The sequence below is a fragment of the Lepidochelys olivacea genome, assembly GCF_965140295.1.
Source record: "Lepidochelys olivacea isolate rLepOli2 genome assembly, chromosome: 18".
Taxonomy (NCBI): Eukaryota; Metazoa; Chordata; order Testudines; family Cheloniidae; genus Lepidochelys; species Lepidochelys olivacea.
Window position 1 is genome coordinate 18,830,175 of NC_140428.1, and position 27,828 is coordinate 18,858,002.

General features: G+C 43.9%; 1 protein-coding gene across 2 annotated transcripts; it reads left to right on the top strand.

Moving 5' to 3' along the window:
- Positions 1-1,100: 1,100 nt before the first annotated feature.
- Positions 1,101-27,500, top strand: EXOSC10 (exosome component 10). 2 transcript variants are annotated; one of them, XM_084651958.1, is made up of 25 exons: positions 1,101-1,276; positions 5,297-5,433; positions 5,952-6,075; positions 7,551-7,655; positions 8,018-8,180; positions 13,174-13,285; positions 13,608-13,683; positions 13,903-14,013; positions 14,525-14,668; positions 15,527-15,717; positions 16,604-16,760; positions 17,875-18,023; positions 18,466-18,516; positions 19,340-19,451; positions 20,262-20,312; positions 20,926-21,004; positions 21,211-21,332; positions 21,932-22,027; positions 22,744-22,818; positions 23,278-23,365; positions 24,609-24,682; positions 25,235-25,403; positions 25,908-25,969; positions 26,629-26,705; positions 27,320-27,500. In XM_084651958.1, the coding sequence occupies exons 1-25, from the start codon at positions 1,118-1,120 to the stop codon at positions 27,348-27,350; spliced, it is 2,715 nt and encodes a 904-aa protein (XP_084508084.1). In that variant the 5' UTR covers positions 1,101-1,117; the 3' UTR covers positions 27,351-27,500. The 2 variants fall into 2 exon arrangements, with proteins under 2 accessions (XP_084508084.1, XP_084508085.1); XM_084651959.1 differs by lacking the exon at positions 1,101-1,276 and adding an exon at positions 1,517-1,999.
- Positions 27,501-27,828: the final 328 nt, after the last annotated feature.

A 27,828-nucleotide genomic window follows, 5' to 3' on the forward strand; every position in this document is an offset into this window, starting at 1 on the left:
CTGAAGCTCAGCAGTTTCTCTTTGAAGTCTGGTCCTGACGTTTTTTTGCTGCAGGATGGCTACCTTTAAATCTGCCGTTGTGTGTCCAGGAAGGTTGAAATGTTCTCCTACAGCAGGGGTCGGCAACCTTTCAGAAGTGGCGTGCCGAGGCTTAATTTATTCACTCTAATTTAAGATTGTGTGCCAATAATACATTAACGTTTTTAGAAGGTCTCTTTCTATAAGTCTTTAACATATAACTAAACTATTGTTGTAGGTGAAGTAAATAAGGTTTTTAAAATGTTTAAGAGGCTTCATTTAAAATTAAATTTAAAATGCAGAGTCCCCTGGACTGCTGGCCAGGACACGGGCAGTGTGAGGGCCCCTGGAAATGTGCCCTAGGTTGCCTACCCATCCTACAGGTTTGCGTATATAAACTTGAGCTGTCGTCTCCATCTGCTGGCAGATGGAAATTTAGGCCGCTAATCCCTGAACGGGTGTAGAACAAACTCCAAGCTAGCTATCAATGGTGACCCTTGTTACCTCGGGCTGTAGTCTAGTCAAAATTAGACGAGGCTTTCCAAGGAAATGTCCATTTAAAACGTGGCTTAATCTAATGCTACAGCAAGCACAAGGGCTAGCAGAGAGCGAATAACCTCTCCCCAGCTGCCCTCAAGCCCCTGGCTGGAGGGCTGAGGCGGGGGGGCTCAGGCCCCTTGCCCTACTGCAGCGAGGGCAGGGGGTTGGCGGGACAGCCCGTCGGCTGCAGCTAGGGGGCCGGGGACCTTGGCAGGAAGATTGCCCCGCTCCCAGGGACAGCGGCAGGCTGTGGCCCAGGGCGAGAGGGGGGCTGAGGTTGAAACGGGGGACGGGGGGCGGTCAGGGCTGGGATGAGCGCCCTCAGAGCACGCCGCCGGCAGCCGTGCGGGAAGCTCCGGGCCCGTAAGGCGGACACGCAAAGCCCCCCACTCCGCTCGCTCGGCCTCTCTGAGGTAAAAAGAAGGAAAGACCCAGAACGTTATCGGGCCCGCCGGCTCTCAACCCGTGCGCATGCGTCTTGCAGCACTTCCGCCTTCCCTGCGATTCCGTTATCGCGCGAGACTACGCTATTGTCGCGTCACGTGGGTGCGTGTCGAAGATGGCGGCTGCTGGCGGAGGGGGGAGTCGCAGTGCAGCAGTTAAGACGGGCCAGATAATGGAGACAGGGAGCGGCGGCAGCGGCGCCACGGAGGAGCCGCTGGGAGGCTGCTCAGACACTGTGCTGCCGGGGTTCAGGGATGCCGACTCCTTCGTCAAGGTACGTGAGGGAGCCGCCGCAGACTACGACTCCCAGCGTGCCCTGCGGCGCACCGCCCCTCCCCTCAGCGGGGCCTGCTGGGGACTGTAGTTCCGGCTCGCGGCCTCGGCTTCCGCTGGGAAGCTGTCGAGACTGCATTTCCCAGCATTCTCTGGGCCCGCCGCGGTGGCGTTTGGGCGGCCGAGAGCAAGGCGGAGTGTTGCATGCCGGGCGTTGTAGTGTGGGCCTCGCGCCCCTGTTGCCGCGGGGCCTGGGAGCAGTGACCCTGGGCCTATCTCCTCCTGCCCAGGGCTGGTCGCCATGGGATGTGTGGCGCTTGAGCGAGCCGGCGTGGGCACCGCGTGGGGGTGCGGCACAGCTGCTCCAGCGCCTGGAGCTGGGGGGAGGGGATGCTGCCCCCCCATGCGGCCTGCGCCCTCTCTGCCCCCCGCCCAGCACGAGACGCCAGAGCTCGCCACTGCAGCCTCCCAGCGCCAGGGCGCCCAGGCTTTCACGCCTCTCGCCCCGGGAGAGTCGGGGGACGAGCTGCATCTCGTTGGCATGAAGTGAGTCAGTCTTTTCAGCTCTGTTAAATGGAGAGGTGTAGGCTATGGGACCCGAAACTAGAGGTATAGAAGTAGCTTTGCCTCTCCTGGAATTGACACCTTCTCATCTATTGTTGGGAGTGGACCCCATCCACCCTGATCAAATTGGCCCTGTCAACACTGGCTCTCCACTTGTGCGGTAAGTCCCTTCTCTTCATGTGTCGTTATATAATGCCTGCATCTGTAATTTTTCACTCCATGCATCTGAAGAAGTGGCTTTTTTACCCACGAAAGCTTATGCCCAAATAAATCTGTTAGTCTTTAAGGTGTCACCGGACTCCTTGTTGTTTTTGTGGATACAGACTAACATGGCTACCCCCCTCCCTGCCCCCGAAACTAGGACCTGTTGTCTCCATGGGCACTGGAGGCATTCTCCTTTTTTCCTAATTTCATGCAGTCTTCCTATTCCTGGCAAGTTGTCAGCATAACCCCTCAAATGAGTTAGGGCATTCCCTGCAGTGGAGTCTGGAGAACTAGAATCATGGTGGTGAGATAAATTGAAGCTAAACAGCCGGTACTAGCTCATGCATGGGCCCTGGTAGCGAAAGCAGCCCTAAATTTAGTTATCTGTTATCTTAACAGGGAAAAAATTCAGAGGAAACCCACAGATTTGGCAACACTGAAGTGGTGAAAAGAAAAGGAGTACTTGTGGCACCTTAGAGACTAACCAATTTATTTGAGCATAAGCTTTCATGAGCTACAGCTCACTTCATCAGCTGCATACTGTGGAAAGTGTAGAAGATCTTTTTATACACACAAAGCATGAAAAGATACCTCCTCCCACCCCACTCTCCTGCTGGTAATAGCTTATCTAAAGTGATCACTCTCCTTACAATGTGTATGATGATCAAGTTGGGCCATTTCCAGCACAAATTCAGGTTTTCTCCCCCACACACACACAAACCCACTCTCCTGTTGGTAATAGCTTATCTAAAGTGACCCCTCTCCTTACAATGTGTATGATAATCAAGGTGGGCCATTTCCAGCACAAATCCAGGGTTTAACAAGAACGTCTGGGGGGTGGGAAAAAACAAGGGGAAATAGGTTACCTTGCATAATGACTTAGCCACTCCCAGTCTCTATTCAAGCCTGAGTTAATTGTATCCAATTTGCAAATGAATTCCAATTCAGCAGTCTCTCCCTGGAGTCTGGATTTGAAGTTTTTTTGTTGTAATATCGCAACTTTCATGTCTGTAATCACGTGACCAGAGAGATTGAAGTGTTCTCCGACTGGTTTATGAATGTTATAATTCTTGACATCTGATTTGTGTCCATTTATTCTTTTACGTAGAGACTGTCCAGTTTGACCAATGTAAATGGCAGAGGGGCATTGCTGGCACATATCACATTGGTGGATGTGCAGGTAAACGAGCCTCTGATAGTGTGGCTGATGTTATTAGGCCCTGTGATGGTGTCCCCTGAATAGATATGTGGGCAGAGCTGGCAACGGGCTTTGTTGCAAGGGTAGGTTCCTGGGTTAGTGGTTCTGTTTTGTGGTATGTGGTTGTTGGTGAGTATTTGCTTCAGGTTGGGGGGCTGTCTGTAGGCAAGGACTGGCCTGTCTCCCAAGATTTGTGAGAGTGTTGGGTCATCCTTCAGGATAGGTTGTAGATCCTTAAGAATGCGTTGGAGGGGTTTTAGTTGGGGGCTGAAGGTGACGGCTAGTGGCGTTCTGTTATTTTCTTTGTTAGGCCTGTCCTGTAGTAGGTGACTTCTGGGAACTCTTCTGGCTCTATCAGTCTGTTTCTTCACTTCCGCAGGTGGGTATTGTAGTTGTAAGAAAGCTTGATAGAGATCTTGTAGGTGTTTGTTTCTGTCCGAGGGGTTGGAGCAAATGCGGTTGTATCGCAGAGCTTGGCTGTAGACGATGGATCGTGTGGTGTGGTCAGGGTGAAAGCTGGAGGCATGTAGGTTGGAATAGCGGAAAGTAGGTTTCCGGTATAGGGTGGTGTTTATGTGACCATCGTTTATTAGCACTATAGTGTCCAGGAAGTAGATCTCTTGCGTGGACTGGACCAGGCTGAGGTTGATGGTGGGATGGAAATTGTTGAAATCATGGTGGAATTCCTCAAGGGCTTCTTTTCCATGGGTCCAGTTGATGATGTCATCAATATAGCGCAAGTAGAGTAGAGGCATTAGGGAACGAGAGCTGAGGAAGCGTTGTTCTAAGTCGGCCATAAAAATGTTGGCATACTGTGGGTCCATGCAGGTACCCATAGCAGTGCCGCTGATTTGAAGGTATACATTGTCCCCAAATGTAAAATAGTTATGGGTAAGGACAAAGTCACAAAGTTCAGCCACCAGGTTAGCCGTGACATTATCAGGGATAGTGTTCTTGACGGCTTGTAGTCCATCTTTTCTACACTTTCCACAGTATGCATCCGGTGAAGTGAGCTGTAGCTCAGGAAAGCTTATGCTCAAATAAATTGGTTAGTCTCTAAGGTGCCACAAGTACTCCTTTTCTTTTTGTGAATACAGACTAACATGGCTGTTACTCTGAAAACTGAAGTGGTGGGATTCTCTATTCTTAAATTTTCATCAGGGTAGGTGCAAGAGAAGCAGCCTCCTTTGTTATGCTCTCCCTACTGCAAGAAGAGTTTTCAATATGCGTTTAGCAGCTAGGTCTTGATTTTTGGGATATAGATGGACGTTTATATGGGACTGTTAATTCAAGCATGACAAAGCATTCTGCGGACTGATTTACAAACCACAGTATTGCCATCTCTACAAACTTAATTCCTACACATTCCCTCACCTAGGGACCTTTTCGTAGGCCTGGTCTACACTACAGAGTTAGGTTGATGTAAGCTGCCTTGCTTCGACCTAACGATGGAAGTGTCTACACTTAAAATTTCGCTCCTGCCAACTTAACAACTCCATCTCCATGAGCGGCATAGAATCAAAAATCAATGTAGTTAGGTCGACGCAGTGTCAGTCTAGACATGACGTTACTTGCATAGACGGTTACTGGCTTTCAGGAACCTTCCCACAATGCCCCACACTGACAGTAAAATCCATACAAGTGTTCCTGGTGAGGACACGCACCACTGATGCAAGGAGCAAAGTGTAGACACGCATAAACGATGCAATTACTGCTGTGGCTGTATGCGGATGTAAGTTAAGTGGACTTAATTTTATAGTGTGGACATGGCTCTAGAGAGACAGCATTTCCTAGTTCTGAAGTTGGAGCTAGTGTGCCCGTAATATTTCCATTAAACCAAAACATCTTCAGTTTAAGGTTTTTCTTTTTTTTTTAGTATTAGTTTCATTAACTCAGAATGAAATGGTTGTAAACTCTCGTTTAAAAAGGCCTAGTTGTGTCTTGGTTTAGGAATAGTAATGTAATGCAAAGAATGGGATTACTGTGTGCTCATCTGGCAGTGTCAGAAAAATAAATTGTGGAATTATATTTTAATGATCTGATGCTTTTTAACAGCATGCACTTGGCACTGTGGTGGCTGCTACTAAGGCATCTAATGGGCTCCCTCAGCCTGGAGATGAATATGACTTCTATCGCAGTTTTCCTGGATTTCGGGCATACTGTGAAACGCAAGGTGACAGGCTGCTTCACTGGTAAGGACATTCTGGCTTCCTTGTGTCAGTGGTGAAAACCTAGTGATAGGGTACAGAGTGAGGGGCAGAGAATTCTCTTCTTTGCAAATTTCAAAATAAAACAATATATGAACATTTTTTTATTTGGTATATTTCAGCTGTTTTTTAAAAATGTGTGTCAGCTGCTTTTCTGATACATGAAATTTAAATGGTAATGATAAAAATTGAGTCATTGAATTTACCACTGTAAAGTAGCTGTAACAATTTAGATGAAGAACTGAGCAGGTGAGGTCTGATGGAAAAGTGACTTCCTAACCAGATGGCACAATCTAAGTTCCATAGACCCAGTGGAAATGAATAGCACTTTCTCAGAGCTTCTCATGTTCAAGGCTCTTACAACAGTATCTAAAGGGTCTGTATTTGATTTTGCAAACCTTAAAGTAGCCAGAGCTCAGAAAGGATCTTAATACATAGGTCCAGTCTTTAGCATACCTGCTTTTGATGTCATTTAAAGAGTAACTGGACTATTCTCTTGTTAGTATGAGCAAGGTGATGCAGTATCATGGCTGTCGCAGTCACATCAAGGATCGCAGCAAAGCAACAGAGCTGGAAGATAAATTTGATTTGCTGGTTGACTCCAATGATGTAATTCTTGAAAGAGTGGTGAGTAAACTTTCCCTGTATTTTTTCGCTTGTAACCATTCAACGGATCACTCTTTCTACAGGAATTGCTACATATTTAGCAATTACACTTTGTTCCTCGCTCTCAGACCTCTTTCATTTTAAACATTTATTCCCTTATGGGCACTATTTCTTAGGTATCTCTTGTTTTTTAAAAAAAAAATTTACAGCCCATTGGGAGGCCATTTTTCTGAGGTGTCTGTCGCTTTTCTATATTTCAGGTCACAGCAGTCGGTTGGAACTGAGCCTGTAAAGACGAGAATGATTACTTGTATGACAGCAGCACCTAAAGACTTCAACTGAGATAGGGACCCATTGTATTAGGTGCTGTACATACACATAAGCTGTCCCTTGGCTGAAGAGCTTGCAGTCTAAACAGAATAGACAACAGGTGGAAGGGATAGCAGAGACACAGAAAGGTGACATGATTTCCCCTAGGTCACACAGCAGAAGGAATGGAAACCAGGGCTCCAACTGTTCCTGAAAACCAGAGACAGTCGATCAAACGTTTCCATTGCAAACAAGGAAGAGAAGGCTGCCTGTGTGGGTGCCAGAGCAGATGTATCATGTACTACCCCAGGAGAGCAAGGGAGATGGAATAATTACCCCAGCCATAAAGAAAACAGGCTGGCAACTGATTAAACTGACATGCAGCTGAGAGCAGAGATCTTAGTACCACTCACATTCAAAAGTAGTCTCTTAAACCGGTCATTTAAATCAGTCCTTCCAGGGCCCCAATAATGGCACATTGGGCTTTGGTGCTGTAGCCTCCAATAGCTTTATTCTCTACTGCCTGGAACCTCATACAGTCATTTACGATTGTGCAAAGTGAGTGTGAAACATGCCTAAGAAAGGCCATGTGATCTGGAGTTGAGAATCTGGAGCTCCAGGTTCTGTTCCTGGCTCTGCCATTGACCTGTGGTGTGACCTTGCTCAAGTCTCACCACCTCTCTGGGCTTCAGCTTTCCTTCCAAACCTTTCTCTATTTAGACTGTCAGCTCTTTGGGTCAGGGACTGTCTTACTATTTCCCTGTACTGTGCCTAGCATGATATGTCCCTGATCTCAGTTAGGGCCTCTAGATGGTGCCATAATGCTCTTATGGCCTTGGTTACTTATCATGCTGTGCCAAGCAAATTAGACGCAAGACTAACTCTGTATTGGCCCATCTCAAAACTGGGCAGAGTGGAGGATAAGATGTGAGAGGAGAGTGTAGGACTAGGATGATCTGCACATGAATATCTCTGAAGAAACTCTCCTTTGATTCCTTGGCAATTGTTTCTCCTAATCCTTAACATTAGAATTTCATACCTAGCCTTTGGCCACTCTTTCCCTTTACAAAATTCAGAGTTGATGAGCATGGAAGCAGCTGCATATTTCTCTCCTTTCAGTCAGGCTAGACTGCCAAGTACAGGATGTTTCATACAGTTTTGCTTAAGCTTCTTTTCCCGAATTTCAGGGTATTTTACTGGATGAAGCAGCAGGAGTGAACAAGAACCAGCAGCCTATCCTCCCTGCAGGGATGCAGCTCCCAAAGACCATAGTTTCCAGCTGGAACCGTAAGGTGAGACTTCTACAGTCAGCTGATTTTAATTATCTTGAGCTTTTTGCTTAGGCTTGAGTTGTAGTGATGGTGGTTGGGCGTTCAGTAACCCAAAATCCTTTTAGATTTCTGGTTGTGCTGCTTCTCCCTTTACTCCAGATTCAGGATCCCTGGGTTTCTGCTATAGATTTCATGCACACAGATCTCTCTCTAACCTGAATTCAGGGCACCTTATTTAGATGCTGTTGTATGGACCTTAGATATTGTGCTCTTAATTTCAGGGGAGTTTTTCGTTACTGTTTCTGGAGTTTAATATTCAAATGCATATAGGGAAAGTCTTAATAGTATATCTCAAAATCCATTCAAATGTGTTTTTTAAACAGAGTGGAGAATCCCACAGAACAAAGTCTGAAACCTTCCGATTGCTACATGCCAAGAATATCACTCGACCACAGCTCAAATTTCGAGAGAAGATTGACAATTCCAACACTCCCTTTGTACCTAAGCTTTTTGTCAAACCCAACGCTCTGAAACCACTGCCTGAAGGTAAGAAGGCCAGGGCGAGAGGGCTTCATTTGCTTTGGGTAGCATATAATAATAATAATCTGAGCTAGGTGGTGGTGGTATTAGGGCTGTCAAGTGATTTAAAAAATTAATCACGATTAATCGCGCAATTTAAAAAATTACGATTAATCGCCCTGCTAAACAATAATAGAATTCCATTTATTTACATATTTTTGGATGTTTTCTACATTTTCAAATGTATTGATTTCAATTACAACAGAATACAAAGTATACAGTGCTCACTTTACATTTATTTTTGATTACAAGTATTTGCACTGTAAAAAAAAAAAAAAAAGAAATATTGTTTTTCAATTCACCAATACAAGTATTATAGTGTAGTCTCTTTATCATGAAAGTTGAACATACAAATGTAGAATTATATATAAAAAAAACTGCATTCAAAAATAAAACAATCTAAAATTTTAGAGCCTGCAAGTGCATTCAGTCCTATTTCTTGTTCAAACGGGTTCTGCTCAATAACAGTACAAAGCAGTGCGGACCGACACATGTTCATTTTCATCCTCTGAGTCAGATGTCACCAGCAGAAGGTTGATTTTCTTTTTTGGTGGTTCGGGCTCTGTAGTTTCTGCATCGATGTATTGCTCTTTTAAATTTCTGAAAGCATGCTCCACACCTCATCCCTCTGATTTTGAAAGGCACTTAAGATTCTTAAACCTTGGGTCGAGTACAGTAGCTATCTTTAGAAATCTCACATTGGTACTTTCTTTGCGCTTTGTCAAATCTGTAGTGAAAGTGTTCTTAAAATGAACATGTGCTGGTTCACCATCGGAGACTGCTATAACACAAAATATATGGCAGAATGCAGGTAAAACAGAGCAGGGGACATACAATTCTCCCCTGTCACAAATTTAACTAACACTTTTTTTTTTAATGAGTGTCATCAGCATGGAAGCATGTCCTCTGGAATGGTGGCCGAAGCACGAAGGGGTATACGAATGTTTTTAGCATAACTGTCACATAAATACCTTGCAGTGTCGGCTACAGAAGTGCCATGCAAATGCCTGTTCTCGCTTTCTGGTGATGTAAATAAGAAGAGGGCTGCATTATCTCCTGTAAATGTAAACAAGCTTATTTGTCTTAGCGACTGGCTGAACAAGAAGTAGAACTGAGTGGACTTGTAGGCATTGAAGTGTTACATTGTTTTGGTTTTGAGTGCAGTTATGTACCAAAAAAATCTACCTTTGTAAGTTGCACTTTCACAACAAAAAGAAAAGGAGTACTTGTGGCACCTTAGAGACTAACCAATTTATTTGAGCATGAGCTTTCGTGAGCTACAGCTCACTTCATCGGATGCATACCGTGGAAACTGCAGTAGACATTATATACACACAGAGACCATGAAACAATACCCCCTCCCACCCCACTCTCCTGCTGGTAATAGCTTATCTAAAGTGATCATCAAGTTGGGCCATTTCCAGCACAAATCCAGGTTTTCTCACCCTCTGCCCCCGCACACACAAACTCACTCTCCTGCTGGTAATAGCCCATCCAAAGTGACCACTCTCTTCACAATGTGTATGATAATCAAGGTGGGCCATTTCCTGCACAAATCCAGGTTCTCTCACCCCCCTCCAAAAACCACACACACAAACTCAATCTCCTGCTGGTAATAGCTTATCCAAAGTGACCGCTCTCCCTACAATGTGCATGATAATCAAGGTGGGCCATTTCCAGCATAAATCCAGGTTTTCTCACCCCCCCACCCCCATACACACACAAACTCACTCTCCTGCTGGTAGTAGCTCATCCAAAGTGACCACTCTCCCTACAATGTGCATGGTAATCAAGGTGGGTCATTTCCAGCACAGATCCAGGCTCTCACCCCCCGCCCCCCAGGAACACACACACACACACACACACACACAAACTCACTCTCCTGCTGGCAATAGCTCATCCAAACTGACCACTCTCCAAGTTTAACCAGAACGTCTGGGGGAGTGGGGGGGGTAGGAAAAAGCAAGGGGAAATAGACTACCTTGCATAATGACTTAGCCACTCCCAGTCTCTATTTAAGCCTAAATTAATAGTATCCAATTTGCAAACTAATTCCAATTCAGCAGTTTCTCGCTGGAGTCTGGATTTGAAGTTTTTTTTGTTGTAAGATAGTGACCGATAATGTCAGTTAACCTGGTAACCAGCTAACCACAGCTAACCTGGTGGCTGAACTTTGTGACTTTGTCCTTACCCATAACTATTTTACATTTGGGGACAATGTATACCTTCAGATCAGCGGCACTGCTATGGGTACCCGCATGGCCCCACAGTATGCCAACATTTTTATGGCTGATTTAGAACAACGCTTCCTCAGCTCTCGTCCCCTAAAGCCCCTACTCTACTTGCGCTATATTGATGACATCATCATCTGGACCCATGGAAAAGAAGCCCTTGAGGAATTCCACCATGATTTCAACAATTTACATCCCACCATCAACCTCAGCCTGGTCCAGTCCACACAAGAGATCCACTTCCTGGACACTACAGTGCTAATAAACAATGGTCACATAAACACCACCCTATACTGGAAACCTACTGACCGCTATTCCTACCTGCATGCCTCCAGCTTTCACCCTGACCACACCACGCGATCCATCATCTACAGCCAAGCTCTGTGATACAACCGCATTTGCTCCAACCCCTCGGACAGAGATAAACACCTACAAGATCTCTATCAAGCTTTCTTACAACTACAATACCCACCTGCGGAAGTGAAGAAACAGATTGATAGAGCCAGAAGAGTTCCCAGAAGTCACCTACTACAGGACAGGCCTAACAAAGAAAATAACAGAACGCCACTAGCCGTCACCTTCAGCCCCCAACTAAAACCCCTCCAACGCATTCTTAAGGATCTACAACCTATCCTGAAGGATGACCCAACACTCTCACAAATCTTGGGAGACAGGCCAGTCCTTGCCTACAGACAGCCCCCCAACCTGAAGCAAATACTCACCAACAACCACATACCACAAAACAGAACCACTAGCCCAGGAACCAATCCTTGCAACAAAGCCTGTTGCCAACTGTGCCCACATATCTATCCGTGGGACACCATCACAGGGCCTAATAACATCAGCCACACTATCAGAGGCTCGTTCACCTGCACATCCACCAATGTGATATGTGCCAGCAATGCCCCTCTGCCATTTACATTGGTCAAACTGGACAGTCTCTACGTAAAAGAATAAATGGACACAAATCAGATGTCAAGAATTATAACATTCATAAACCAGTTGGAGAACACTTCAATCTCTCTGGTCACGCAATCACCGACATGAAGGTCACTATCTTACAATAAAAAAACTTCAAATCCAGACTCCAGCGAGAAACTGCTGAATTGGAATTCATTTACAAATTGGATACTATTAATATAGGCTTAAATAGAGACTGGGAGTGGCTAAGTCATTATGCAAGGTAGCCTATTTCCCCTTGCTTTTTCCTACCCTCCCCCAGACGTTCTGGTTAAACTTGGATTTAAACTTGGAGAGTGGTCAGTTTGGATGAGCTATTGCCAGCAGGAGAGTGAGTTTATATGTGTGTGTTTCCGGGGGGGGTGAGAAAGCAGTTTCCACGGTATGCATCCGATGAAATGAGCTGTAGCTCACGAAAGCTCATGCTCAAATAAATTGGTTAGTCTCTAAGGTGCCACAAGTACTCCTTTTCTTTTTGCAAAGACAGACTAACACAGCTGTTACTCTGAAACTTTTCACAACAAAGAGATTGTACTACAGTACTTGTATGTGGTGAATTGAAAAATACTATTTCTTTTGTTTACAAATATTTTCACAGTAAAAATTATAATAATAATATACACTTTGGTTTAAATTACAACACCAAATACAATATATATGAAAATGTAGAAAAACATCTAAAATATTTAATACATTTCAATTGGTATTCTATTGTTTAACAGTGCGATTAAAACTGCGATTCATCGGGATTAATTTTTTTGAGTTAATCGCATGAGTTAAATGCAATTAATCGACAGCCCTACTTATTATTTTTATAATGGAATTCAAACAGAAACCATCCCTCACAAGCCAAAAGAAATCATTGAATCTTAAAAATGTGTACCTCAGGAGGAGACTAAAACCCTTTGGAAGTAGTAGGCATGCCATTATGATGATGATGATCTTATTACAGTCAAGTCTATATAAAATGTCTTGCTGTGGATGCACATGTAACAATCTGTAACACAGACTGTATTTTGCAGCTAATCCTGCTCCCGCTAAAATCAGGGATCAGGCTCTTACTGATGTCAAGAAGTACCAGGTCCTGCATAAATGCAGTTGAGCTTAGAAGAAATAATGGGATTTTTTATTAGTATAGTGAAAAAAAGATTAGATGTGAGCTTCTTTTCTTTGGCTTCCTTAGCCAAATAGTTGACACAAGGCAACCAAAAGCTTCAGTAGTTCTCAGACCCCCACCCCCGATAACTTCCCAAGTCTTTGTGATCTGTCATTCTGTTGTAGTTGAATCAGCATTTTTCCATTAAAATGCAGTTGCAGTTCTAGCTACTAACAGTTGATTTGACTTTTGTTTTATTATATTTCATCACTTTCTAATAGCACATATAATGGAGGTAGAGCTGCTAGTTGCCTTTCCATTGCAGAGCAGTGTTTGGCAGCCAGAATTATTCATCTTTGGGATGCTCATGCCATGTGATTAAATTTTAAAAATTTCTTGTTCTATTACCACCTCTTCAGCAGAGGTCTGGCAAAGTATTTATTGCTCATCTTACTTAATCTTTGCGGGGTGACATTTGTCCTTGTTATACCTCCTACTGAGTCATAAAATGAGGCACAGATAGAAATCTTGTATTTAAAAGCAGCAGGCCAGGAGCATTCAGGATTTTATAGTACTTAATGGGTTTTAGGTTAGGCATTGGGGAGAGAAACTTGAGTTAGGAATACACATTATTTGTACAGCTTTGTCTAATTTTTCCATCTTGGTCATTCAGCACTTGCAAAAAGCAGGCAGGAGCGAAAGGAGCGTCCTGAGGACTTGGATGTACCAGCTGCTCTGGCAGATTTCCTCCATCAACAGAGAACTCAGCAGACTGAACAAGACATGTAAGAAATTAAATCGGCAACAGGGTGCTGGAAATACAATAGATTTATATGCATTTTGTATGCAGTCTCTTTATGTATGTACCTGTCACATACAGCACCTCATGTGGTTCTTCTCTGTGTCTATGCACATGCATGCTGCATCACTTGTAGCTGCTTCCATATATGTTCATAATTTTTTAAACCGAGGCATAACAAATCTGCCCTGTGCTAAGATTTCTGGTCAATACTAGGCAAATTGCGGTGCTATCTCTCGGTAACTACTTCCTTTGGCTCAGTGAAGTTGATTGGAATGATGCATATTTCTTTTTTGTTATTTGCGCAGGTTTGCTCACCCTTACCAATATGAACTGGAACACTTTGTTCCACCAGATGAAACTCTCAAGAAACCACAACTCCAGGTTAGTGCCCAGATTAAATTAGTAATCAAATCTAGAAAAAATGTTGAAGTAGATGATGATCAGTTTGTGGTAGGCCCTGCTTGTAGCCTAGTTACAATTGGGGGTGGGGGGGGAGCAGTTACAGCTGTGATAGCAGTGTTTAATTCAGAAATTTTTGGATATTGTGGGAGGAGAGCACTATGTCCCCACAAGGGGGTATCTAATAACTTGCTTTGTCAGATGTACAGGCCTGTTGAGGACGCACCCTGCCATTTTATCTCCACTTTGGATGAGTTGGTAGAACTGAATGAAAAGCTTGTAAGATGCAAAGAATTTGCTGTGGATTTGGAGGTGAGTATGTTGCTCTTTGTTTTAAATTACGTATGTTGAGTTAGCACTCAGCAGGTCATATTATAGTATTCTTCTTCTAGTTTTCATCATCTTTTGCTTTGTGTACCATATCCTTTTTATGTTGAGTTAGGTAATATGTCCCAGGTCTGATGTGGGAAGGCTGCTACATTTTATTATCCTGTATGGGATTTTGGCTGTCATTTTAATTTCTCAAACTTTATTCTATTGTAATAAGATTTATATTGAATTTAGACTGTTTTGAATTTTTCCTATGATCCTCTGGGTTATGTTGAGATCCCTGGAAAGGACCAATTTCAAAATTAATTTGGATGACGTATTAAGACAGCAGCAATGATTGCAAAGGCCTGAAATCTGTTCATGTCATTAACTTTTGCCTAGAGGAACCCTTCCTTCTTTTATTGTCATCTTTTCCTCTGCCTTTGGTTATTCTGTGTTTCATAGTACCACTCCTGCAGGGGCTCTGAGTTAACTTCTGTCCTTTGTCTGATAGCACCATTCCTACAGGAGTTTCCTGGGCTTGACATGTCTGATGCAGATTTCCACCCGGATGGAAGATTTCATTATTGACACCCTGGAGCTACGTAGTGACATGTACATTCTGAATGAGGCCTTCACGGACCCTGCTATTGTAAAGGTCAGTAGACGCTTCCAACCTATTCAGAATTACACCTGGTGAACTTAATTTTGGCTTAACTCTGTCTGTCTGAAAGCATGCTTTATCCTCCTGCCCTGGCCACTCCCTGCTTCCGGGGAAGGGTTGGGACAAGTGGGAGAGCCACGGTATGGGCCTGATCCAATACCCATTGAAATCATTGGAAAGATTCCCCTTGACTTCAGTGAGCACTGAATCAGCCTGTATGACCTCAGGCCATGATAAGATGCTAGTAACATCTAAGTCACTGTTGTGAGAGTGAGCACTGCTTAGTTGGCAATGGCCCAAAAATGAATCTGACCACCCATCAGGAGGTATTAGGCAGGACTGTATCCATCAGACTGTGCTGAACACAGACCAGGTACCATTTTGATTGTAGTTGATTGTAAGTGCTTTACTGACAAGTATGAAGACAAGGTCCCTGTCCCAAAGACCTTGCCCACTAGATAAAAATGTGTAAACACAGGAGGGAATGGATGGGGAGCACTATAAACAATGTGACTGAACAGTTAGCTGGCATCTTCTCAGCTCCAAAGCTCTTGAGTTTTACAATATATTTTGGGAGAGGGGAGAAATAAATTTTCAGTAGTCTACCAGTTGTCTTTTGAGAGGGCTGAGTGTGGAAACATGGTCTGGGTGAAACCAAGTACTTGCTGTTATGCCACTAGCAGCAAAAGGAGAAAGGCCAGGAAAGAGGTCTTGGTTTAGAAACATAACTTTCTAATTCTGGTTCTTCAACGCTTCAGGTCCCTAAAAGGAATTGGTTATCCTCTCGTCCCAAGTGCTATTCTACCATCTCACATTCTTGTTTCTGATGCATTTGATTGTGTTGCCTTGCAGGTCCTTCATGGTGCCGACTCAGATGTGGAGTGGCTACAGAAAGATTTTGGTCTGTACTTAGTGAACATGTTTGATACTCACCAGGCTGCCCGTCTCCTCAACCTTGGCAGGCACTCCCTGGACCACTTGCTAAAACTCTATTGCCATGTGGAAACTGACAAGCAGTATCAGCTGGCTGACTGGAGGATTCGGTAAAAGTTTTATCCTGACATTTTGGCGTTAGAGTTAAGAATCAAATTTGGGACTTGTTTGCATGTTAATGGGGGACCGTTTCACTTCTCAACCTACCCGCAACCACATAGCTCACTGGGATTTTTGGTTAATACGGTGGTGGTGGTGGTGAACTGGAATAAAAGGGACGGGCTTCAAAACAGAGCTGAAATGCATTAGCAGATTTGTGGAATTAGTATGCACAGCACCTGCCTACGGGTACGCTGTGCTTGGCTGTCTGTTTCAGCCCCTTACTTTGTTGAGCACTAAGCTCTCTCCAAATGCTGTAATATATCTGTTTTTTTAAAATCAGTGACACAAAAGACATTTGGAAGCTGACTTAACACAATAGGAACAGAGCATAACTACAGAGTAGTGTTACGACAAAAGCTGCCACCTTCTCTGCATTGCTCAGCCTAGCATTGTAAAGGTGTAGTTCTGTTGTAACAGATGCACCACTAAAAAATTCTAACTCCCAGACAAAAATGCTGTGTAAATGAGTACAGGGACTGAGTTTGAGAGCGATCTCTGCAGCGCCATCTCCCTGGCCCACGAAGAGCCCAGGTGTGGTACGTAGGCTGTGCAGGCACACAGTGGTAGCCACATTACTATACTAGGTACCCCCTGCCATCTGATTGAGTGGCTCCCCGGGGGATCCTGGTCTCCCAGATATAGACGAGGTCAGATGGAGAAAATCATCGTAATGGTGCCCACAAATGAGATTCTGGTGAGAGGAATCCTGGATTTGTTCTTGGGGGTGGACCTAGATGTAGCTTATCTTTACGTGCTGTGGCAGAGGGCACTGCAAGGATGATGGATGGGCTACTAAAACGCATTTGTGCAACAGTGATAGTTCTCTGCTTCCAGCCCTTTGCCAGAGGAAATGATCCAGTATGCCCGAGACGACACTCACTACCTGCTCTACATTTATGATAAAGTGAGAGAGGCACTGTGGGAAAGAGGAAACGGGCAGCCCACTCAGCTGCAGGTGGTCTGGCAGCGCAGCAGGGACATCTGCCTGAAGGTAAATCTTCACCTGGGGACCAATTATCTGAGTCAGAATACAGACTGTCTAGGATTGGAAGCACCCAAAGGTGTGCCTGGCCCATTCCCTACCTTCTGGCAGAATCCCTAATTTTCAGTATGTATATCTGGAAATAGGCTTACTCTCTCCCCATTCCCACCTAGTGTGGGCTTTTCCACTAGCTAAGGGACCTCTAGATCAGTGGTTCTCAACCAGGGCTCCAGGGCCCCCTGGGGGGCCACACGCAGGTTTCAGGGGGTCCGCCAATCAAGGCCAGTGTTAGACTTGCTAGGGTCCAGGGCAGAAAGCCGAAGCATGGGGCTGAAGCCTGGGACCCTGAGAACCAACATCCGGGGCTGGGGCTGAAGCCAAAGCCTGAGCAAAGTAGCTTCCCGGGGGGCCCAGGCAATTGCCCTGCTTGCTACCCCCTAATGCCAGCCCTGGCTTTTTTGTGCAGAAAACCAGTTATCGTGGACAAGTGGGCCATGGAGTTTATCTGGACAAGTGGGCCATATTGGGGGGGAGGGGAGGTGAGGTGTCTCAGAAAGAGAGGTTGAGAACCCCTGCTCTAGATATCCTAGACCTTTTGGTTGTCTTCAAAACCGGTGCTGCTGGTCCACATGAACCTGCAGGTGTTAAGGCTGAAACTTTTCAAGTGAGTCGATATTTACTCACATTTCTTTGGATATCCCTAATAAAAGCCTGAGATATTGGAGCACACTGTAACTTTAGTTTTCACTTGGCAGTGTATATTTGTCATAGTGAGACCAAGAGGTGGGTGGTTTTCTAATCTACCATGACTTAAAGATCTGGTATGTCTGTGGCTGCTCTTGGACTTGGAAACTTTCTTGCCTCGTGTATTCAAATTAAAATGAAAAAATGAGTGTGGCTGGAACTAAAACAGAAACAGTTGTCAGCCCCACATGCTTAAGGTAAAACCCTCAAGGGGTTCCTCAGTCCTGAATTCCTGAGCCGCTGTTGCAAACCATCCAGTCCTCTCTTGTGTGCTTAATTCTCTGTGCCAGAGAGAACACAGCCTGGGAAGTGCCCAAGGGAATCGGTACATGACTCTGTTTGATATCGATCCCCAATCTCTCTAATTCTTCCTGTTCAGAAATACATCAAACCCGTCTTCTCAGAGGACTCCTACCTTGAGCTCTACAGGAGGCAGAAAAAGCATCTCAACACACAGCAGCTAACAGCTTTTAAATTGCTATTTGCCTGGAGGGACAAGATGGCACGCCAAGAGGATGAGAGTACAGGGTAGGAAGTTGTTCATTAGACACAGTTTGAAATGGATCTCTGTGGAGCAATACAGCTCGTTGAATGGATCTCTGCAGAGCGGTACAGCTCGTTGAAAGAAACACTGGGTCTGCTGAGAGGGGTTGATTTGGGTGCTTCCTGTGTATCTAAGACACTGTCCAGTGAAAGGCGCAGTACTTCAGTGGCACCACTTCCTCCCATCTGTTCCTCTGACCCCCTACATCTCAGATCAGAAATCACATTGGTGGGGGGGTTGCCTCGATGGTTTTCTAGATCAGTCCTGATTTATTTCTCCTTAACTGACCCCAATGCTTAAAAACTTGGGTTCGGTGCAGAATGATACATGGGGTCGTCATCCCCCCATGAAATTTCTCTTTAAACAGGTTTGATTAACATTAACACAATTACCATGATATCAGTGCTCCTGCTCTTTATGTTGCAGGTACGTGCTACCAAATCATATGCTACTGAAGATAGCAGAGGAGCTGCCCAAGTATGTATTCGTGCCTTCTGTTTTTTGTCTGTTTTTGTACAACTCTGAATGTCATTTCCTTGTCCTCCAAGTTGATCCCAGGTCCATCAGCCAGATGGGCTATCCTCTTACGTGTGTGTTTGTTTTACTTACTGCTGCAGTTAGCTTGTTGCTCCCAGTAATTAGCATTGCTTTTACCTTTAGTTCTTCAGAGCAGAGAAATTCAGTGCACAGAAGAATTAAGATGCTAAGCTCTTCTAGCATAAGCCAGATATCTTTATACATGTGTCTTTATGTCAGGAATACACAGCCTACTAATGCAAAACTTGGGCTCACTGCTGCCAGTCATTGCATCTCCCTTCTTTTTGAGCTCTCCACCAGTACGCTAGGAGGAAATTAATTTCACTAACACCTAGGTATTGATTTAGTTTTCAAAGGAAAATGTATAGGTGCCAGACCACTCTCATGTCACCCACAACATTCTCCTGTAAACAAGATTTTTTTGGAGGACTTGGTATTTTCCATCCCACATAAAACTGCATCTGTGATTTCAAAACCCTTTATACTCCTGCTATAAGAAAAATATATATTGGATAAGGAGAGAAATTAAAGCTGGATGCAGAAAGAACACGGGGGTGCTGAGCTAATGGGCTTTCCTTATGTGCCCAAACGTAGTACGGACACATTTGTAGTTGTACTGGATAAACAGTGATGGCTAATCTGATTTGCCTTATTCAGTGAAGCGAGGGCCTCTGATTACATGTGGTTGACTCTTCTTTGCATGTGGATGTTTGATTTATCAGCTGAGAATACAGCAAACTGGTTTTTTTCGTTATGTCTTTAGAGAACCCCAGGGCATCATTGCTTGTTGCAACCCGATCCCACCACTAGTCCGCCAACAGATCAACGAAATGCATCTCCTCATCCAACAGGCCCGAGAGATGCCTCTGCTCAAGGTACAAAGATCTTCTACCAACACATAACAAAACCCAAAAGATGTGGACTTATTGTGGAATATCTCTTGCACCTTGTCCTCCAGAGGTTCCTGTTGATCTCATAAGTATTAAAATCTAGAAATAGTCTACATGCAAGGCTATAGTACAAGACTGCTGCCGGGGTTGCCGTTTGTGTGTGAGACAGTAACCTCACTTTGAAGCCTGAGTACTGCACAGTATGCTATAATACAGACAGAAGCACTGCCTGTAGGCATTTCTTCCTACCCCCGTAATGAAATCTCACTGCAGACTTCAAAGCAGTTCGGGCCCTTAAGGGAACTTGAGGAGTAACCAGGTAGAAATATTCACTATTGAGCAAAGCAATCAACTTCGAGGTTTCTGGGTATAACCCTATTCTGCCTTTATACACACATCACATTTACCTACAAAGGGAATAAGAGCTTGTTGGATGCACATAAGAAATCACCAGTGACAAATCCCACACAACTGGCAAAGCAGAAACATACACGCAACCTAGAGGCTTGGAATGAGGTTTAATATAGGTCAGCACACTTCTGCTGTTACTACAGTGGAGTGCATTCTCCTACAGTGAAATTAAGCCATTCGTGAGCACAAACACAGCCCTGCTATGTGAACAGCTTCGTAATTTTACCTATCCTCACACAGACACACACCCCTGGGAGGGAAATGTAGAACTGTTCTTCTGCTAGCTGCATTGAAAATATTGATAAGAGGAAGCTTGTGTCTGCTTAGCTAGATGCTTCAAAGTTAACCATTAGTAATTCTCTTATTTATTTTTTCTCCTCTTAGTCTGAAACTGCAACCACGGTGAAGAAGAAAGGGTCTCTGCCCAACCCAGAGGTACTATCTGTATCTGCTTGGCATGCTAATGTGTTAAACCCTAAACTCGTAGAAACTGCCATAGCAGAGGTCCATATCTTGAAGCATGAAGACTGTAATTTTATTCTAACTAGTCCACTAACTAGTTCTTTTTCCATTTGACAAACATGTCCCTGTGTTAACCCAGTTTTATCCTTGTGCTATAATGCTTGTAAAAGTACCAGTCATGAGTCAATATTTTAAAAGCTCCAAACAAGACTATAGTAAATAAGTCTTCCATCAGTAACCACTACAGTTGCTGGACAAAGTTTTGTGTATGTTTGTTATAATCTGTATTGACTGATTTTTAAGAAGGAACATTTCAGATGAATTACTACAGCTGTCCCAGTTATCTACCTTGTGTCTACGAAGTAAAGCATTCTTGCTAGCCAGTAGCCATTTGCACAGCCATCCCTTTGGAGTCAGATTCACTGTGCAATTGCAGATGAGCTATATTAGAAATACTTAGCCTTAGAATATCACCCATACATTTTAATTGTGATTAGCATGTCATTTTCCACTCTGTAAATTCCCCTAAAACATCTCGGAGCAAGGTTCTGTATTGATCACATATGTAATTTGAATTTGTTTGCAGAGGCTGGAGAATCATTTGTTTGGACCTCATGACAATTCTCGTGTTCCTCTGGATGATATTCAGAACCTCTCAGCCTTAGGTAATTTGGGAAGGATGGGAGCCAGCCTCTGACTTCTGCTAATATGGAAAAAATTCAAGTAGTTTTTTTTTTTTTTCTTTGACACCTTAAAATAAGCATATCGCCTTCAGTGGAAGCTCATTTGTGGAGCCAGGGAGATCACAGCAGAACACAAATCCAGTAGGAATGGAGTGTTCAAAACCAGAAACTTTTTCCTTTCTCTGCAGAACCGGCACCAGTTCTGGAATGTGGGAGCCTCTTTTCGGACAGCGATGGGGAGATGGACAGCACAAGGGTATTACCTAATTCCACATGTCTTGTTGCTACTGCAACCATCAGTATATTCAGTGTAAGCTCCAGTAATATGAAGGGGTTGGCCTTAGGGTAGCTGCAGAGGAATAGGATATTCATGGAGATACTGCTGTGCTCCCTGTCAGGTGTTCAGCAAGTAGGAAGCTGGCAAGTGGATTAGCTCTTCTTACAGTTCCAGAGTCACTGCCCTTACTGGGCCTTTAGGTGAATTAGGAAATGATATGGTGATAAGCCGAGGAGCCCAGAAATACAACTGAAAATTCACCTACTACTAAAACAAGCAGCAGGTGTGAAATGGGTACTGTTACAGAACAGAACTTTCTGGGCTTGTCAAGTAGAGAAGTAAAATTCAGCACTGCCTCAGTTCCCTATCTCACTTCCCTCCATCTCTCTCCTCCTCCCCCTCCCCCCCCCCTCCCCACACACACACAAGTAAGCAAAGCCTAGTTGATGATGTATCAGCTTTAGCACTAGGGGATGTCGTAAATGTCTTTTGGCTTTTACTAACCCTACTAGCCCTTAAAAGCCTCAGGTCACACATCATGTGTTCCAAACAATGCTGGAGCTATTCTCTATATACAGTCTGTATGTAACTTATGTATTTTATATGCTAATGGTTTTTCTGCATTCCTTAAGGAGCCTGATGTGGATGAAGGGAATGAGAAGAACTTAACAGTAGCACAGCAGAAGGCTCAACGCATAATGGAGTCCTTTGAAAATCCGTTCAGAATGGTAAAGGGCACTGTATATATTTTGTAATGGCAGCTGGTAAACTGAGCAATGTAGTAGGTCCCATAAGAGCAGGAATTTTCACAAGGCAGGGTTAGTAGAGCCTAGCATGACAGCTACTGCTCATTTATTGGAATCACAGGGTTATATGCTAGATGTATTTTGCAAGGAAAATCATGGGATTTGGTTTTGAAACTTGTACAGAAATGGATGTTAGGGAGGCACTTCAACAGGTTAAAAAAATCATGTTTTTTAAAACTTAACTTTTGTTAGATACCTTCAATTAAAACCATTTTTTAAATCTAGTTTTTCATCTTTGACTGTATTTTACATCTCTCAGCTTGAAGATGAAAATAAACTAGTTGGTTCGCTCTTGGTTTTGAATCTTTCATTTCTGGTTTGCCATGTCTTAAAATGTATTTTATCAGTGTGTTTGGACTTGCAAACTGGAGGATAATGTTATCAAAAAGTGTTCCCATTGGATTTACTTTTAATAGAAATATTTCTATTGGCCTCAAGTTTTGTAATTTTGGACGGGGTAAGCTGACGTTCTTTTGAACCATTAACTTTCCGTAGGATTGATGTTAAATTTGACCTTTTTTTCAGTTAGCACCTACTAAGTGTGCATCTCAGCTGTCTGTGACTTCCACTGTAATTTATGCTGTCTGCACCCTGTAGCATGCTGTATTTTAAAGACATTTTTCTTTTCCTTTTTCTAGTATCTGCCTTCAGAACAGAACCCTGCCCACATCTCACAATCAGCAAAGTTTGACCCATCATCAAAAATTTATGAAGTGAGTGTCTACTGGCCAAATTTTCTGAAAACTGCTCAGCTCCTTGTGAAAGAACCAGGTGACAACAAATGAATTCCGGGTTTCTTTTGGAAGTTTCTGAGGGGCATGAGATTACTTGGATTTATTTTTTTCCGTTTTGCTTCCCTTTCATCTCAGAAAAGGGGAGACATTTTCAGACTTCTATAGCATTCCTCTTCTCCAAAGAACAAGGGAAATGCCCACTCATATCTCCCACATTGCAAAACATTGAATTAAAAGGAGACACCATACCTGGCCTGGATCCTTTGGTGCTAATTCATGTGGCTCAAGACTCTCTACAAAATAAAAAAAGTCATCTCCAGTGTAGTCAAATTTGGTGTTCTGTAGTCCAAAATGAATGCTGGTGCAGGTCTGTAAACTCCTCCCCCATTCTGTCTGACTTCACAGTGAGTGATCCTGACTAATTTTCTTTTGATGTAGATCAGCAATCGGTGGAAGTTGGTGAGTCAGGCACAACTGCAGAAGGAGGCAAAAGAAGAAGCCAAAAAGAAAGCAGTACAGCAGAGAGGTAACACCCACTTTTTTTGGACTGAGACTGAGGAGAGGGCTGGGGGAGGAAGGTGGATCTTCCAAACCCCTGATTGTCCCTTTCCCTGTAACACCACTATCCAGGCCCTGCATCTTAACTACAGCCTTTTCAACCAAGACACTCTGAGCAAGAGTCCTTTCAGAGCCAGTCAAACAAATTTTAGCTGATTTGAGTGGTTTGCAGTGAATGACATGAGGTCTTCCTCTCTCTTCCTTCCTTACCAGCAGTACACCCATAGGACTCCTTACCTTTACAGGGAGCAAAAGATCAGGACTGGAAGTCAGGTGCAGATCTGATTGCTTGGTAGTTCAGAGTACTTCCATTAAAACTACCATCATCATAACCCATAGGTTTTAACTAGAAAGTCTCCTTTCAGCATGGCAGGCCACCACTTTCCTCTGTCTGATCCTTGTATATTTGTAATGGGCTAAAACATACTGCTGTTTGAAACTGAGGGACTGATATAGTCAGTAGAACAAGGCCCACTGTAGACTAGTGCTTTGAAACTTCCACACGCAGAGCTCTCCCAGTGTGTTTCTGTGCTAACATGCAGTATCCCTTTTGTTTGTGTATTAGCCATTCACTGACCAGAGACTGCAAATAGTGCTTAACTGAATGTATTCCAGGCTGAATTCTCTAAATTCACTTCCTCTGTAACCCCTGCCACAAAGAATGCAGGTATCCAGTTTTTAAAGGCTGGCACGTTAATCTGCACAGCTATTACCAAAAAACCCTTAACTCTTCACATTTTTGTTAAGCACCTTCTCTACCTGAGGAATAAGACTTTGTCAGAACAGTGATTAGTCAGTCGTCTTGGGGTTACCCAAAACCTTTTCTAGGGAGTCAACCCTGCAGGATGCCTTAGTTTGCTGATTGATGACCTCAATTATTCAGCAGGTGGGAGTGTTTCAGGAAGAGGTGGCTAGAGAGAGCTAGGGTGGAGTGAGAGTTGAAATAAACCATTCCCCACCACCCAACAGACTACTGAGGAATTGGCCAGATGGCTTCCCCATAATCTAGATATGGTATGGTCCTGTCCTATCATGACCCCTTTTTAGGTCAAGAGTTTTCTGATGAATGAGGTTCACATCATGAAGATTGTCTATATGTGGCATCTGGGGTAAGAGGATTGCCATTGCAAAGCAAGCTCCTCATTCTTTCTTGAGAGCGATTTTGCATGTCTCTTGGGTGAATCTCATGCGCTGTTTTGTTCTTTTCACAGCCGCTCGTGAACAGGTGCAGAAGGAGTGCAAAGCAACAGCAGAAAATATTGTCTCAGTCCGTCAGCAAGCTGTGGTATGTAAAAATGTTTGAGTGTGAAGGACAAAACAGGTTTTAGAGTAGGACAAAACAAGTATCTCTAAAGCTACCCCTTTAGCCTTCACAAATATAAACTCTCTGCCCTCAATCCAGGGCACTTAACATCTCTCGGGCCCTCTGAATCTATGGATGGAATCTTTCCTGTGCTTCTGACCATGTACACAGCAACAGGCCTTGTTTCAGACCTCAACGAATCTGTGCTGGGCCTTGCCCTACTCCAGTTTCAACTCTCCTCTATCCTGGAGAATACTTGCCATTGCCTTATCTCTGTCTTCCTCTTTCTCGGTTCCCCCTGAAATGTGTACATAGAGCAACAACAGCTTCAGGCCTCTAGTCTTGTGATTGTCAGATTTCTAATCTGAGAAGTCTCTGCTATGGGAGCAAGGCAGCTTAGACCTTGGATCCCAGAACAGAAACAACGTTTCCCTCAACCCCCATTATGATATCCATGGCAGCTGCCTTCTGAGCCCAGTGTGACCAGGCAGAGAGGTTATTGCATTTCCTTCCTGGGGTGTGTTGCTTTTACAGCAGGAACAGGCCAGCAAGAAGAGGGAGAGAATCACCAGTGAACCAGGAACAGAGACACCAAAACAAGAGAAGAAACGGCCAAAAGCCTCCCAGCAGCCAGAGGAGCAGGAAATGCCAAAGCAGTTCACCCCCTTTGATTACAGCAAGTCTAACTTCAAAGTGTTCTCTGGTAAGAACTGGACTCCCCACCTACGAGGCTGCAGGCTGTGGAGACTATTGCCTGGCTGAGCCATAGAAAGGCTGTGTGGGTTCGTAGAGCTCTGTGATGTCCAAACAGTAATGTCTTTGCCCTGTACTAATGGAAGAATTGGGAACGATTTAAAGGAATCAGCCTGGTGAAGTGGATTGCTCACCATCCATCCATGTAATTAGAAAACCAGTTGAAATGTTCTTGGAATTACCAAAGGCAGTGGCTCCTTTTCCTGCACAATAGAGTAATGTATTTCATTAAACCCTGCAGCAGTAGAAAATAGGAGAGACTTGAATCAGGTGTAATGAGGATCCATTTAAAAGCTTATTCTCTCCTCAGCAGTACACTCTGTTTCATAGTGAGGGAAAGACAGCGCTGTATATTTCATTACAGCCAAAGAGCACTTGCTATTGGTGTGAATTTACTGTTCATTTAAAAGAACCTTTCTAATAGCAATTATTCTCCACTCCGTGTCTGTCTCAGGAAACGGCAAATCCAAGCAGTCATCCCAGTTTGATCCAGCCAAGCAGGCCCACACAGGCAAGGTAAGGGAACACTCGGAAATGAGGAACAGAAATAAAGGTGATACGAGGTGGCCCTAGACATGCCAAACCTCCCCTAATAGCCACTTGATGCTGAGATGAGACTTTCAATCAATAATCCATAAGGCTTGTTACAAGCCCTCTTCCAATGTGCATCCTCTTCCTGCCACTCTGACTGATGTGCAGATGGTACCCACAAGCTTCTCTTTCAGATCATTAAAACTATGTGTAGAGTTTAACAGGTAATCAGTTTACATGTGACACTGTGGGAAATGCAGCTTCCTGTGCAGCTACTTCAATGCCAGTCCAGACTTGTTCTACAGAGAGAGAGAGAGAGATGAGATGCAGAATAAAGTGAAGCACAGTGGTGGGGATGAATCAGAGAAGAAAAGGGGATAGGTCCTGTTCAGGATCCCTCTCTACTAACCTCTCAAATTGTAGAAATTTAATCTCAATGGAATCTGTAGACAGAAATGTCAAGCAGAAGCTCCTAGTCAGGAATGCTCATTTCAGGTGAATGAGAGAATATGTTGTACTCCAAAACTCACAACTTAAATGAGCAAAAAGTGTTCCTTGAAGGTATGGTAGACAAGACAGGGTTGGAGACAAGTAGAAGTATCACGTGAAATATATTTTGTTGGGTCATTTTTCCTTTCATATAGAAATTCTCTGGAGCCAACAAACTTCAACACCCAGCTGGAAATAAAAGCATGTCCTACCTGGCTGGGAAAAGTGATCGGTATGTAGTTGAACGGTTCTCTGCAAAGTGATGGAGTGTTCCCCACTCAAGTCCCCTGGAGTCATAGGCAAAGCCATTATTATACTAGTCCACACAGCAGTATCTGGACACGCTTAGCATGAGAGCTGCACAACACCTACAGGTGTCCATTGACATCAGCCTCAGAGAAATCTAGTCCAAGATTAATGTGAATAAAGACAACCATAGCAGAGGGTCTGAAATCCTGAGCTCACAGTGGTGCTAGCCTTATAGGAGATGCAGCCCTGGACCAAAGGTCAGGCTGTGTGGAGGGAGCACACGTCTAACCAGCAAGTTAGAAAGGAAAGCAATGGTGTCGGCTCATGTGAGAATTCCGTAGAGGCTAATTCCCAAGATACTTAGTTTGCCGTTCCCAGGCATAACTCTTCTGGGAGAGGGGGGCAGCATTGTGGCCCATAAATCCCCTGTAGCTGCAGAAGAGCAACATTACTTTGATTCTCTGTTGAGGTGGGGATAGCGCGAGAGGTTGTTTCACCACCTCTCAATACAGCCTTGCACACATTTCATAGGCTTTAAATCGTGAGTGAACTTCGAACCAAAGCTATTTTAAATTCTTTCTGTAACTGTTTTTGCAGGGGCTCCAGGCACAGCTGGCCAAAAAGATAGTGTTTGTAAGAGATCCTGTGGGAACTGCCAATGAACAAAGTCTCTGTCAAGCTGTGGAAGGGCAAATATCAATCACTGCTGCAGTTTTTTGTACAGAAATCTTTTAAAAATAATTAAAACGCTTTTTCCAAAGGGGAAAACCAATTTTAATTGTTTTGTCTTTGGCCTTTATTATATTTACACTTTCAAAAATGGTTGGAAAATGTATTTGGTGTCCTCAAATGCTGAGTTAGGCTGAACCTGGAAGAGCAGAATTCGACATGTCAGTTGGATGTAGGATTAACCTGGTTCGTATTTCCAAAGCCAGCACAGAAATCAAGAGATTCAACAAATGTGCAAATATTTGTGACTTGAACTAGGTATAGGGGAATAAATCCGAAACAAATGTAACAGCAAAGGAACTAGAGCCAGACTGTCCCTATGAGGCCAAACTGCCTGTTTGTTTTGCAAGCAACGGTAATGTAGAAAATGCATTTGC